This window comes from Pseudopodoces humilis, chromosome 2 (genome assembly GCF_049639895.1).
Source record: "Pseudopodoces humilis isolate 2021_Gansu_Grassland_sample_001 chromosome 2, ASM4963989v1, whole genome shotgun sequence".
Classification (NCBI taxonomy): Eukaryota; Metazoa; Chordata; class Aves; order Passeriformes; family Paridae; genus Pseudopodoces; species Pseudopodoces humilis.
In genome coordinates, this window is record NC_142201.1 from 78,241,506 (window position 1) to 78,256,286 (window position 14,781).

At 36.8% G+C, this 14,781-nt stretch overlaps 1 protein-coding gene across 1 annotated transcript in view; it reads right to left on the minus strand.

Moving 5' to 3' along the window:
* DEUP1 (deuterosome assembly protein 1) overlaps positions 1-11,917 on the minus strand; it is a 40,247-nt gene extending 28,330 nt beyond the window's left edge. Inside the window, exons 1-4 of the mRNA XM_014248514.2 lie at positions 11,874-11,917; positions 7,672-7,843; positions 6,284-6,379; positions 985-1,119 (exon numbers count right to left, since the gene is read on the minus strand). Coding sequence (XP_014103989.2) covers positions 985-1,119; positions 6,284-6,379; positions 7,672-7,843; positions 11,874-11,917 — 447 coding nt within the window. The remainder of the gene's footprint in view (positions 1-984; positions 1,120-6,283; positions 6,380-7,671; positions 7,844-11,873) is intronic.
* Positions 11,918-14,781: the final 2,864 nt, after the last annotated feature.

Genomic DNA, 14,781 nt, shown 5'->3' on the forward strand with positions numbered 1-14,781 from the left:
CCCATGTTAGTTTTATACCTATCAGACAAATGTTATTTTTCAACAGGCTCTGGAATTCTTCCTTTTGAAGTTGTTTCATTTAGCTCAGGATATCAGGAAATTTATTGGATAGGTAAAAAAGAAGCAGCAAAAATTAGCATACCTAGACACTATATTGCTCAGTTTTAAGAGGTAACTGGATGTCAGTTTCTGCCCCAGTGAATGCAGCCAGAAGAGTACTTGGAGAGAAGACACCACTTGGGCACACACTCTCTACAAGTTCTCTGTCTTACCTAACTTTCCTTTTTGTCCAATAAATACCTGATTATTCTGCAGATCATAAAGTAACCTCTGAGAAGTCAAGGCTGAGAATTAAGAACAAAAATCAGCATCTTCCCATATTCAAGAATAAGTCAAATAAAATCCAGCCCGTGTCCAAAGGGATAGGGAATATGACTGAATCCTGTCCTCAGCATCTATTATCTACTCCCCCAGTCAGTACGCTGGATTCTGGAGAATGTGTTTGTAAGTGCCTAATCCTTCCTCATACATTGCCCAGGGAAATCAGGCACTGAGGTAAAGGTCACAGATTGCCTCAGGCATATGGGTGCTGACAAGATCTATGTATAACAAGCAGTTTTCCAATCCTAAATCCTTTTTTCTGTGTAGACCAATATGGTCAAGGTTGTCCTGAGGTCTATAAAACTTGAATTAATGGTAGGTATTGTGTGACAGTATCGTGCATATGTATAAGCTCTCATGCCTCAAGAGACTGTGTTATCCAGTACACATCTATTCACCAGGAAAACAGTAAAATTTATTTATAGCTACACTTACAAAAAAAATTGGTATTAAATAATATTAAAACTAAGAACCATTCTTGCCAAAGCAAGACAATGATACAATTTTTGTACAATTATGAGTGAAATAAAGCTTACAATTTCAAATCAAAAATTAGTTCTAGAAGCATAATAAAATTAAAATATAATGTCATACTATTCTTACCTCCAGTTTCATGTATAAATTCCTTGGGTTAGATGATGTCTCCAGGTTTTCCTCATATTTTTCTCTACTTTCGAGCTTTTTTTGTTTTAACTGATGTGACTGTAGCTTTTCATAACTATGTGTCAATCTTGAGAACTAAAATCAAAAGTTGGAGTTCAATATGCAGAATCTATCAAGGATGACCACATGGCCAAAGTTTTCTTAAAATTAGAATCACCAACTGCTGCTTTAGTGTTCTAAATGTTTGATCAATGTAACAAAAAAAATCAATTAATAAAGTTAAAATCAATTAATAAAGTTATCACAGATGAACAAGACTAAGCTCTCATATAAATGTTAACTGTTCCAATGGGTTCATTTGACAGCTACTTAATTCCACCGGAGTTCTCCATGGCACTGTCATCCACAGAGTCATTTCCTCTACAATGTTCATATGGAATGTTCTGTACTTGTTTACTGCCATCTTGTGTTGACATTTTTAAAGGGTGCTTCACTAGTCAGAATGATTATCATTAATGTACGCTGAACTTGTGTGTTTCTTTCTTATGATGAAAATTGTTAAAATGCTCTGTCTGTGATGATTGCAGTCTTCTGGTACCACTGAGTGGGTCTCAGAATCAGACACTAAAAAGACAACAGACACTGCCTACTGATGTCACCATGAAAGCCTGGCTTAGGAGTCAGAGGCACAGAAGAAAAGGTACCAGAGGAAGGACCAGCCTCTCCAGAAAAAGAGCCAGTTTTCACATCAGTTCACTACACTGCACAAAACAAAGGGTCTCTCTTGATAACAGATTTGATACAGAACAGCAATACTGTTTGGTAGGAACGTGTACATTTGGTTTTGAAAAAAAAATGCAAACCCAAGGATATTGATAAAGGAAGCACTAAAAATATGGTCTTGAGGAAAGGTGAATGAAAGAACTTGGGGAAGAATATCGTGCAGAAAAGAAGCTTACAGTAGATAACTGATCTTGTCTCTTGCTATTTAGTTCCTTTGCATTTAAGTATATGACTTAAAAAAGAACCTGACTCTCACATAAAGTTCTTTGTATACCCAAACAAAATCCACAAAATCTCATAGTTTTGTTAACAGCTCAAAGTGAACTGTTATTTGGAAATGGAATGGAATCCTGTTGAGTCAACACTGAATGAGCAATTGAGGTCTGTTCAGACAACAAACAAGGCCAAAGAAGTCCAGAAAAGATACAGAACAGAAACTAATTAAAAAATAATCTGCAAACTTCCTAGACACATTTGAGATGAACTTGGGAATCATAACATAGGACAGCAAAAACTAATTGAAAAAATAACAAAAAGACAGATTGTCCTGGATGAGAAAATTCCATTATATGAAGAGGCCCAGGCATAGATTTCACGAACTTGGAATGTCTGAATAGCAATTCTGTAACATGGGCACACAGAGCTGAGTTATCACCTTCAAAACCAAATCAAAAGTCTTGCAGTGAAGCTGCCTATATATGAAATTGACTTTGCCAGAGAACAGAGTTAAGATAAAATATTTAAAATGAGTCAGAGTATCCAGGCTCAAACAACATGGAACTCATTGACCTTGGAAGAAAGATACTCTTTTTCAAATAACAGTTTTGCTCTTGAATATATTATAGCATATGTGAACTGCCCGGGAAGACTAAATTCAGATAAGACAGGTATTGGAATGTTTATGCTAAAAAGGTTAGGAAATACAACAAATCAGTAAATCAATCTAAAATGGAACAGAGTGGCCAAAATGTGAAAATTTAGTCTGAGTCTTTTTAACGACAGAAGGATATTGAAGGCAAATTATAGTCTGGATATTATGATGACTGGAAACTAGACTAAAAGCCAAAACCCCTTCCATTAAAGGCCAGATATTTGTTTTAAAAGGTTCAAGTTTCTCTATTTGCATTGTTGTACATGTTAAAAAGAAAAAAAGAAAAAGGCATTTTAGTGAGTTCTGGGGTAGAATCGATTTTAGTTTAGATTTCTGAAAGTTTGACATACAAGCCTGAGATACTCTGCATCAGAAAAAGCTGCCTGTAAATGCTTAGTCATTTCAGCTATCTTAAATTCTTGTCATACACTGGCATGAATAGTATTCTGGGGGTGTCCATTTCTTTCTGTAGATTCTAAAGGAAGCCCGGGATAACTCAGATGTAGCTTTTACATGTCTAAGTGAGGAAATTAGTTGCAAACTTCTTAGAGCAAGAATGATTCCATCTTCTTTTGCTGAGAGATTTCCATCACTTTCAAAGAGAGAATAACTACTAGACATTAATATAAAAAAAAAGAAAAAAAGAAAAAAAGAAAAAAAGAAAAATAAGAATCAAAGTAATGAAGATACACCTTGAAAGCTTTTGCTATTTAGTTATGACAAAATGCTGCATGTTTGAATGAATGCAGCAGTGTGGCCTAGGAGTTTCAGATTACGTACCAGGAATTATTTCCCTGATACAAGAAAAATGTAGATTTTACTGCATTCGAAAGGCATACAGTCAATTCAGAGGGAATACTGCTCATTAAAGAGCTGGTTTTAGCAGTACCAAGGGAAAAAAGCACAAAGGACCACAGAAAAGAAATTTATTCTGAATAACCTAGCATTCTGATAGCTAGAAAAAGTGATCCTCACTATTTCTATCAAGATGAGGAAGGAACAAATCTTGGGAGGGATTTTAAGAACACACCTCTAGAGAGAGATACAATGCTATTGGTAAACAGTAACACACTAGTTTAGTTTTTGTGCAAAACTAAATTGTAGTTCTAAGATTCTACAGTTCAGAAGGTGGTATAACTTCAAAGTGAGAATAAGAACCGAAAGAAGGGGATCAAAGGAGATAAGGCAAAGATTCATATTGTCAAAGAAGGTCTATATTTTAGATATGAGTTTGTGTAGCTGAGAATTGGGGACATTAAAGTCATTCCACTGCAGACACTGCAGCACTTTAATTCAGGAAAGAAACTCAATAAGGAGATGTGCAAAAGCTAGAGGAGCAGAGTGGGACAGTCCTACTGTCTAGCATAGGTGCTAGGAACTGTTTTGATGGGCAGACTTCTGTTTATCACATAGAGAATCAAGGCAAGCCCCTCAACACAGGCATTCAACAGTTTTCCAGCCAAGGTGAATGAGGTGGATATTTCATGAAGAAATAAGGTTTGTTCAAAGGAGAGGAATGGGGACTGGAAAATAAAATGCAAACAGCATCAGTGCTGGAACCTTTAGAAAAATAAATAGGATGACTGAGAGAATTAAATGTTTGGAGACATGGATTGGGAAGGTGATGTATATTCTTAGGAGTTAGAAATCCAAAGTTCTTGCATAAAGACAGAAGAAGAAGCAACCAAGAAACTCAAAGAAAGGTTAAGTGGTCTGAGAGGTTTGCTAAAAAGGAGAATTTGGGCAAGAAATATAACCAGGTTTAAAGAGAAAAGCTAGTAGGTTAGAAAATGTCAGGTTCTTTAAAAAAATAAAATAGAAAACAGGTTGCATTTGCCCATGAAAAGGGTAATTGAAAATTCTAAAATAAAAAATCTTTATGAAAAATAGCCTGGACTTTCAATTTCAGAAGGTTCAATTTTAGTGAAGATATTACCAAAAATGTGAAATATAAATGCAAGTATTTTTAGCATGAGATAAAAAACATTAAGAAATGAAAAATATTGCAGCAAATGTTATAAAGAAGAGAGGTGTACTATATTTTGAGGATAGTTCTGCATTGCTAAAGATACCTTACTACTTATGCATAAAATCTCACACTTTTTCATTGTGTGTTTATCTTCTCAATAATCATGCTATGATGAAGATTTTCTGTAATTCTGCAAATTATAAACCAGATTTTATTTCTAGCTACTTTCCCAAATGATTAAAAGTGATAATTACAAAACAGCCAAAGCATTCACTGCCTATTTACAGAATTTCAGGTTTCCAAATCCTTTTTCATATGTAAAAGAAAATATAAAGACAACATAACCTTAAAAATAAGTAATACATTTATTCATCTGATGGACCCAGGTGTACTACCACTTCTAAATGAAAATAATGATACTCAATTTATGCAATCTGACTTTACTATATAATAAATGTGGTGACTGGAAATTCTGAATTATATCACTATGTCTCTGGTAGGAGAATCCAGTGAAGGGAACAGAAAAGTAGCAGGAAAAACAATGCAGAGTTATGTACTTTAGTTGTTAAAATCTGAGAAACAGAATCAACTCGAGTTTGCTAAGAGTTTAGATTCCTGATTGAAGTAGAAAATACTGAACAAACAAAAACACAGGTGCAGAGCAAAACAGCCAAACTGAATCATAAAACCATAGAATGATTTGGGTTGAAAGGGACCTTTAAAAGATCATCTAGTCCAGCTCCCCTGCCTTAAACAGGGACATCTTCCATTAGACCAGCTTTCTCTAAGCCCCATCCAGTCTGGCCTTGAACACTTCCAGGAATGGGGCATCCATAGCTTCTCTGGGAAAAATGTTCCAATATCTCATCACCCTCACTGAAAAAAATAATAAATTGTTCCTCAGGTACAATCTAAATATGCACTCATTCAGTTTGAAACCCTTATCCTTTCTCTCAGCCTGTCTTCACTGGAGAGATTGTCCAGAACCCCCTGATCATAGCCTCCTCTTGACTCACTCCAACAGGTCCAAGTCTTTCTCGTACTGGGGACCCCAGGGTTGGACACAGCACTGCAGGTGGGGCCTCACCACCGCAGAAAAGAGGGGGAGAACAACCTCCCTCAATCTGTTGGCCACATTTCTTTTTATGCAGCCCAGGATATAACTGGCTTTTGGGGCTGCAAGAACACTCTGAAATAAATAAAAAACTCACAACATCATCAATGTGGGCTACACCAGTTTTGATACAACAGAAACCTTATGGAAAGCTATCAGGCCACTTTAACAGTTGAGGGAAACTAAAGCCAGCAAAAGTTACAGCAAAGACATGACAAGCACAGTATAAATCTTAAAATCCCTAACGTGCCTCAGACTCATACTAACATGAATCCAATTACCTATTTTATTCATTCACCAAGGCTTTAGTGTATTAGTCTGAAGTTAGGAAATCAAGTATCTGTCTTCATAACAGATGTCACATCCACATCAAAATCTATCCAAAGAGTTTCGACACGACAGTACATAAATTATAATGGAGCCTGGTAGGCAGCTGTAGCCATCATCATTTGTATGACACGATTCATCTTTCCCAAATCCATAATGGCACATCTATACAATTTGGCATGTGTAAGTTTTTTATACTGCAATCACAAAATAATGAAACTGACATTTTTCTTACTTGAGATTTCAGTGCTTGAAGCTGTGTTTCATAACTCTGAGCCATTTCATTTTTAGTTTTCTCTAAGTTTTCCAATTCTTGTTGAAGTAGTCCCACCTAAAGTTAAAATAAGCATTCAAATGTACCTTTTTTGACATTTTTCAAAATAAGTAATTTTTGGGAAAGTAATTTGAACCTTTGAAAGAAGACTGCTTCTTTAAGGAGAGATATTAAAAATAAGTATTAATTCAATAACTTGGTAATAAAACTGCATACCACACACCCAGATTGTGTCAACATCAAATTAGGGATTTTATAGTAAAAAACTATTATTGTACAAGTCTGTCATGAAAGACCATTTCTGAAAGCTTTTTTAACCCAACTGTGGTATTCCCCATTGTGAAAATTTTCCTTGCATGGCTTATAAAATGACACAAATTACCTTCGAGTATTTATGTATAAATTACCAGAAGACACCATAGACTCATTTCAGCTCCCTAAGTGCAGTGCCATTTGTAGTATCATGGATTATTACAGTTTCACAGAGACCTGAGAAATATGCATGGCACCTGTGCTTCTCTGGAGGGGCATTTGGAAGCTCGGTATAATATGCTAGAGTACTTCAGATAATGTCTCTGCACAGTAAATAAATTGATGCTTTGAGGATGGGCTACTTGAATTCCTCTCTTGGTTCTTCTGACTGCAGGGACTAAGGGCAAGTTCCTAATTGCTCATTAGGGAGAGTCACTTCCTTTTTAGAACTCCCACGGCAATTTAGCCACCTAGCTCACACAAGGCTGCCCTTGCCTAAACATCTAAATACAGCTGGCTTGAACTAGAACTGAATGCTATGCAAGGATTTCTTGATGCTTCTGAATAATTATTCAGCAGAAAAGCCAGTGAAGTACAGACAATATCAGGTACACTGGGGCTTGAAGTTTCATAAGAAAGTCTAAGTAGTAATACATTTTGAATCTTCACAATGAATAAAATTATCCTACAAAGATATATCATGCAAAATGTTAAAAATCAGGTATAAACAGGAGTAACAAAGACATAATTTTGGGAACCTATTTGAACTGCATTCTTCCATTTAAAATTTCTGATGAAATAAGAAGTGCTGGCATTTAGGAAAAACATCAAATTATCTTTTTACAGCTAACCCAAGAATATTTGATGTAGACTTTAGGGAAATACAAGAAATATGAGATTTTAAATGACATTTTTACAATCACTTTTCAGAACAGAAGCACACTTTAAAACAAAACACTAAGGATAATTAGTGACCTTTAAGGGGTGTTTGGTATTTTACATGATAGAACAAACAGTCTTATAGAGAATTTAAAGCATACTAATAAGAAACTACCAGAATAAATACTTTCTTTATAGAATGTGATATTCTTAAATACCTCTTGACCTTTTTGATCCAGTTTGCTTTGGGCACTTGCTAATTCTTGATCCTGGATATCCATCTTTGCTTCCAAAGCCCTCATCTTTCTTTCCCATTCTACTTGCTTTCTGTTTACCATGATGTCAATTTGATGCACTAATTCCTGAAGTTCAGCTTCACATGGAGAAGCTCTAAAAACATAAAGAGATTTATTTTTTCAAATAAAGAATAAGGGAGAAAACTATTTTTTTTTTTTCCATTGCTACAATTCTATTTTAATTGTGATCAAATTAACCACTTTTCAGCAACAGAAAGAAAGAAAGAAAGAAAGAAAGAAAGAAAGAAAGAAAGAAAGAAAGAGAGAAAGAGAGAAAGAGAGAAAGAGAGAAAAAGAGAAAGAAAGAAAGAAAGAAAGAAAGAAAGAAAGAAAGAAAGAAAGAAAGAAAGAAAGAAAGAAAGAAAGAAAGAAAGAAAGAAAGAAAGAAAGAAAGAAAGAAAGAAAGAAAGAAAGAAAGAAAGAAAGAAAGAAAGAAAGAGAAAGAAAGAAAGAAAGAAAGAAATGGGAAAGGTAAATCATGCTTTCAAGTGTAGGTGCAACCTCACTTCATCAATCTTGAGTTTGCCTGCATGCTCAACTTTTGACTGCACTAAACTGAAAATACAGCTCCTTAATGTGGATATGGGTTTATCACAAATCTTTTATTTGGTGCTTAAATTGTGCACATCCCTTGTTTTGATAATTATTACAGGACATTTGAGCGAATTTGTTAAGATTTATAATATCACAATTAAAACATAGCATGGTTTTTAAAAGTTAAATTCTTTAAAGCTTCTTTTACATCCACAAATCCTTGAAACTGTAAGAATATCAATGTTAAGCTTGGAAGGGCTTTTTAAATGCACACATAAATCTTAATGACTTTTTAATGTTAAAACTGTTGGCAGTGCTGTTTTGATATTTAATATGAATCACAGAATGACAATAACGAAAGTGCAAGCAAGTGATGTATGTCTCTCAAAACAAAAACACCTCCCTCCCAAGTGCCTGGAACCCATCTCAAAAGTAGCATTAATGATGGGTAAACTCTGATTGCCTCTGGGTGGAATATAAAATGGGATTTTGAAAACAGAAGATAAAGCTATATTGCTTTATAAGGTCTACCTGCTGCATCAGGACTACCTTTTCCTTGATACTGCTCTAAAGACCAGTGCACTTCCAGCCTCCTCAAATGTCACATGGCAGAACTTTGGTGAACCACCAGCAACGACTCAGGTATGTGATTTCAGCCTTCAGAAGCAGGCACTTGCTTTATTTTGTCACATGGATAATCTAAATATTGTTATGCAAGTAAGAATACAACTTCTAGCCTAGATCATCAGATTACCCTTTCAGATCCACCATGGCTGACACCCTTCACTCTTAAATTTCACCCACCTCTTTCAGATCTTCTTTCACATGACAAATTCTGCATTTGTTGCTAAAAAAAAATTTCTCTTAACAGCTCTTGCATGCTTCTTGAACATTAAGCCATCATTATATAAAAGGGAGTGAAAGAGCTTCTCAGCCTATCTTCATTTTCTCTAATTCCTTACCTGGATCCTCTAAGCACACTTGCAGCAGCAAAAGGAAATCTGTACTTGAAGTTGTAGATTACTGCTGCTGTTCTACTACCAAAACTACTCTGTATCAAGGCTCTGGTATTGAAAACAGATCCCCAGTCATCCCCACTCACTAGCAGAGAGGTGCTGCTTGCCGCAGTAACTATTGCTTTAATCCACTAGTGCTAATTACCCCCTCACAATATGGCAAATTATATGGCACCACAGTCATGAGAATATATTTTGATCACTGGATGTGGAATGCAGTGGTTACTTTTGTTTAGTAAGACATCATGTAAACAAACACACAAAGAACCAAATTTTCTCATAAGCAAAGAAGTAGGCATGTTTTTTTTTACTCAGGCAGAGTCAGCATTCCCAGTTTGCTGGAATGGATTCATCATACAGGGAAGTAATGACTTGTACTTCAGCAAGTGGCAGCTATTTCTTTTTTTGGTTCATTTACTTTGAAAAAGCTCAAAACACTTAAAGTTATCTCACTTTAAAGTGGTGTAGGTAAGCTCTTAGTCTTCTTTTATCCTGTCTCCATGTAAGTGAAAATAAAGATGAGTCATATTCTTCTGCCATTAATAACTATTTATCTTCATGCAAATTTAGACAAAAATCCAGATAAAAAGTTTTACCACCTCCAGGCCTTTATCACAAACGATTTTTGCACTAGTTAGACCTTTCTAGCTCTATTTATCCATCTTTTGCTTTGGAGTTCTGCACATGTCTGCATTTTTCTTAGTGTTTCCTAACAGACATAGAAAGAATGGTATTGTCCATACACTCTAGAATAAAGTTATTTTACAGATATAAAAAAACCAGATGATTTAAGAAATGTTTGGTTCATACTGTTTGTCTTGACTTAATACTTTCTTCCCTTATTATTTACATTTTACATCCTACACAAATAGGAAAATAAGTATGGCCATATTTATGCAAACACAAGCAAAACTTAGTCTTACATAGTATATTCATTAGGTTTCAATATTTGCCACAGCTTCCACAGTCAATATTAATTCATTTTATTATTGCAAACCTTGCTCTAAAAATAGGAAATATACAAACCATTTGTGACAGAATCTTCTACCCTGAAGTTCCATTACAAGAACTATAACTAACTTACTTAACAACTTGCAGCCATACTGAATCATACACATCTATGGATAGACAATTTGTGATTTATGTGTCCTTGCAGTTGGAATGTATTTGTCCTGATTTTCACCACCATTACTCAGCCATTTTCCCAAATTTTAAAGGCACTGCATTATCCCTGGAATACTGTCAGTCTAAGACTGAAATTGTTTCATTTCAGCAAAGGTGTATCCTAAATTACTCTTCCAGATACTTTGTATAGCTAATAGAAATAACTAGCTAGCAAGAATTATGGTTTCTGATGGGAGAAATTCCTCTAGATTCATCTGCAATAGGCGGAAATTTCCTATGTTGATTAAAATAAAGTGGAGGCAGAATCTTGAATTTTTGAAATAGGCTTCTGACTTGTAGCCAAAGAATAGCAGTACCTTTGGGGTTTTCTAACTCAAGCTTTTATATGGCTACTTTTGCAAATCATATAGATATGATATGAAGAAAGGATTCCCTCAAAGCAAAAGAAAAAAGGGGGGGCACACTAACCAGAATATTTTACTGCAGCAATTTATATCTATCATGAAAAGTGCATGCATTATTCTTCAGTATGACAAAGCACACTTTTAAATCCCATTAAAAACTTTCTTGGGCCAGAATAAGATACGATAGATCATGCCTCTTTTATTTTAAGAAATACCTTTATGTTTAATGTGCATCGTATCATGTTGTGTTGTTTCTTGGAAATAATGACAGAATAAACAGGTTTATTTGAAAAGCAGTTTGTAAGTTTACCTACAAATTTATGATGGATAAATATTCTGTTTCAGTCGTTAAGTAGGGAAGTACTTCTTACATTTGTGTGTTCCTTGAAGATGCTGAATGGGATGAGGTCCAACATCAAATCTTATTCATGTTCTCACTTCTTTAGAAAGACTTTGTGCTAACACATTTTCTAGATTAACTAAATACTAACATTTTTTTTCTAGATTAACATTAAAAGAACTAAACTTGGATTATGTAAAAATGAAAAATGATTATGTGTTCCTATGAAAAGTGCACTTAATACTTGGGGAGAACAGTTGTGGTTATTATCTGTGCAGAATAAGGCTAGGGCTTTAGCAATGAATCTTGTTTTCAAGATTCTTAATGTTTTAAGAGCTGTGATATGTAAGTTTATACTGCTGTAGCCTAGCAACTTCAAGTACTTTTAAAAAAAAGTTTGAAATAACGTTTATTAACATCTTAATAAAACCCCACATAGCTTTCATTCCCCCTCCCCTCCCCCAGTTCAGGTATGAATATTTAAAACATTTAAATAACTAATAGAAACAGTGAGTAGAGTATTAGCCACAGCAATAAGATGTCTTAATTACCAGCAGTTTCTCCAGTTTGCATGGAAAGCAGAAGAAATAGAGAATCAAGTTTGCTTTCAAAATCATTAATATTTTGTGTTTCACATTTTCAATAAACCTACATAATTTAATTCCATTGTATATTCAACTCCCAGGACAGTAAGTCATTACATACATAGTCACAGCTTGGTGCTGGAGCACTTCTAAGTCCTCCTCCATAACACTGATTGTTGTTTTAACCTGTTAAAACACCAAAAGTCAAGTAATTCAGATTCTTAAATGCATTAGTTGATATAGCCAAATAGTACAAACTGGATAGTTCTGTTTTCATTTCATATTGTGCAATTTTCTCATAGCAAAAAACAAGGACAGGGGAGTGCAGCTCTAATTGCAGGCTGGAATGGGCAAGACAAAAGCTTCGGGAGTAAGCTCAGCTCTCTGACAGCAATTTTTGCACTTGCTGCAGCACTGAGATACCAGAGGTGGTGCTGAGCTTGAACCTAGCCCTGAGTCTCCATACGGAAATTTGTTTCGGATCATTCCCTGTTGTGTGATGTCAATGATTTGCGTAGACATTCTGAAGCACATGAATCTAAATTTGCCATAGATTCACGGCTGCGTTCATCAAACATTTTGTTCCTTTGCACACCGTGATTAATCTCCACCCAGGCTCTAAGTGCTCCCAAACAGCATTTCGGATTCCTATTGACTGGTCACTCCCTTGCCTGGCAGATGCAGTCCAAGACATGCAGTCCTCAAATACCTCGGCAGGAAGGTCAGAACTAATGCTATTGCTGAGACCAGTCCGGTTCTGTGGGTGCTTGCAGGACACAGGGATGTGAGGACATGCCTGCCTGCATGCAAGAACATTATGGGTGACGGGGGAGCATCAAACAGCCCTAATTCCTCGCGGGGAAGAGCAGTGGGGCTCTCAAGCACACGGGTACCAGAACCCACAGACGTGTGGGCAATGACACATGGCACTGCAGCCTTGGCTCCACAGGGAGCAGGCACTTGAGGTGAAATTGCCAAAGGGGCGCTGGCTGGAAAAGGACCGGGCCCCAGGGGTGATGCTGCCACAGGACGAGCCATAGGACATGGACACCTGAGGTGACACCGGCACAGGGACAGCCTTGGCTGCGCCGGACACCTGAGGAGACCGGGGCACGGACAGCACCCCCCGGGCTTCCGCGGCCGCCCCCTCCCCTCCGGTTACCTACGCTGCTCCCCGCTCCGCTCCTGCCGCCCCCGCTGCCGCTGTGGCCGCGGTACGAGCCCCGCACTCCGGCCAGCCCCGCTGCCCGTCCCGCCGCGGCTCCCGCCCGTCGCCACGGTAACGCGGAGGGCGGCGGGCGAGGCGGGAAGGCGGCCGGGACAGGGCCGGGACAGGGCCGGGGAAGGGCCGGGGAAGGGCCGGAACAAGGCCGGGACAGGGCCGGGACAGGGCCGAGAACTGCCCCTATGGGCGCAGGGGGAGCGACGCGGACATCCCGCGGTCACTCCCTGCGTCCCTCCTTCGATCCGAAGGTAAAGAACATGTGCTTTTTCTTTACCATAATTTAAGAAATCAGTAGGCAAGGTGTTTTTTCTTTATTTTTCTTTTTTTTTTCTTTTTTTTTTTCCCCATCCCCTTAAAACACTGTTATTACTAGATAATGAAAAGGATGAACATTACCCTTTCCTCCCTGAATGACTAGCTATGCTTTTGCCAAAGGGCTTCAAATGATTTTCAGATTACTTTGCAAACGACCTTGGTCTGATGTCTTTCCATTCTTGTGGCCTTCAGTCTGCCCTACTGAACAACAAAATGCTTTTAGGCACAGCTATTTCAGCTCTTTACAGTAATAAATTGGAGGAGTTTACATCTCTTCAAACACCAGTGAGTTTTTCTACCAGGATGGTGCCATTTACTTTGTATGTACTGTCCTGAAATTTCACAGAGCAGTGTTAGGACCTGCTAGTCTATTTCTGTGCACTACATGTCCAGCTTTGGCTTTTTTTTTTTTTTTTTTTTTCCTTTAGTATATTTACTCAAATTAGCCAAGTGAACAGCAGTTTTAATACCATTCAAATTCAATACAATTCATTCAAAGGAATAATCTATTTCATTGGGTTCCTACATACTGTCCTGTGGCAGATGGTTTTTGTGTCAGCAGAAATGGTGTTTCAAGCTGTGAAATATGATTTTTAATTTTAATTTTTTTTTTTTAATAAGAGACTAAAAATTATATACAAAGTTTCGGGAAAGTCACAGAATGACAGAATTATTAGGACTGGAATGGACCTTTGGAGGTCATCTCTCTGGAGATCATTTTGCCAAGGCAGGGTCGCCTAGAACAGGTGACAGGAGCTCCCTGATGAGGTTTGCCATTCATTCTGGAAAATAAGAGTTTTCCCTTGTAGCCAAGCACCTCAGGATGACAGGAGAAATCTGTGGGACCAATTGCTGCACTCTGAGCCCTGAAAACATTTTCTTCATTACACTTTTAATACTTCATTATACTTTTCTTCATTATTTACTTACTGTAATTAAGTTAATGTTGAAATATAATTTCTTATAATTGAAATAGTTTTGAGATTTTTTTTTAAATAGTGAAATTTGGGGATATTTATTTTAAATACTGAGCTTTAAGATGATTTAAAGTACTATATACTAGAAGTGACTTCTAATGCAACTGCCAGCAAATCTCCATTTTTTCATCTGCTCAATTGAAATGAACTTTTCAGCCATATTCCCAGTGTATATATTTTAATTTCCTCCCTGTCTTACCCTCTCTCAGTGCTAATCAGTTATTCAGAAATTTAATTTCCATCTGTCATGCCCAAGTAGAATTGGGAGGGAGGCAACTTAAAAAAATACAGAGAAATAATTTTTTAATTTCTTACTTACATTTTCAAAGCTTTTTAGAAGGACAATTCCATTGCCACTAGCTGGAGTTGTGTTTCTAATTTTCTTATGTATATCTAAATACCTCCCCCTCTATATTAAAAAAATCCCATATCAAATTGCTGACCTTTTCTATTTGCTTTTGCTCATCCACATAATCTCTTGACTAGGGCTTGCCTTATGAGACTCAAAACTG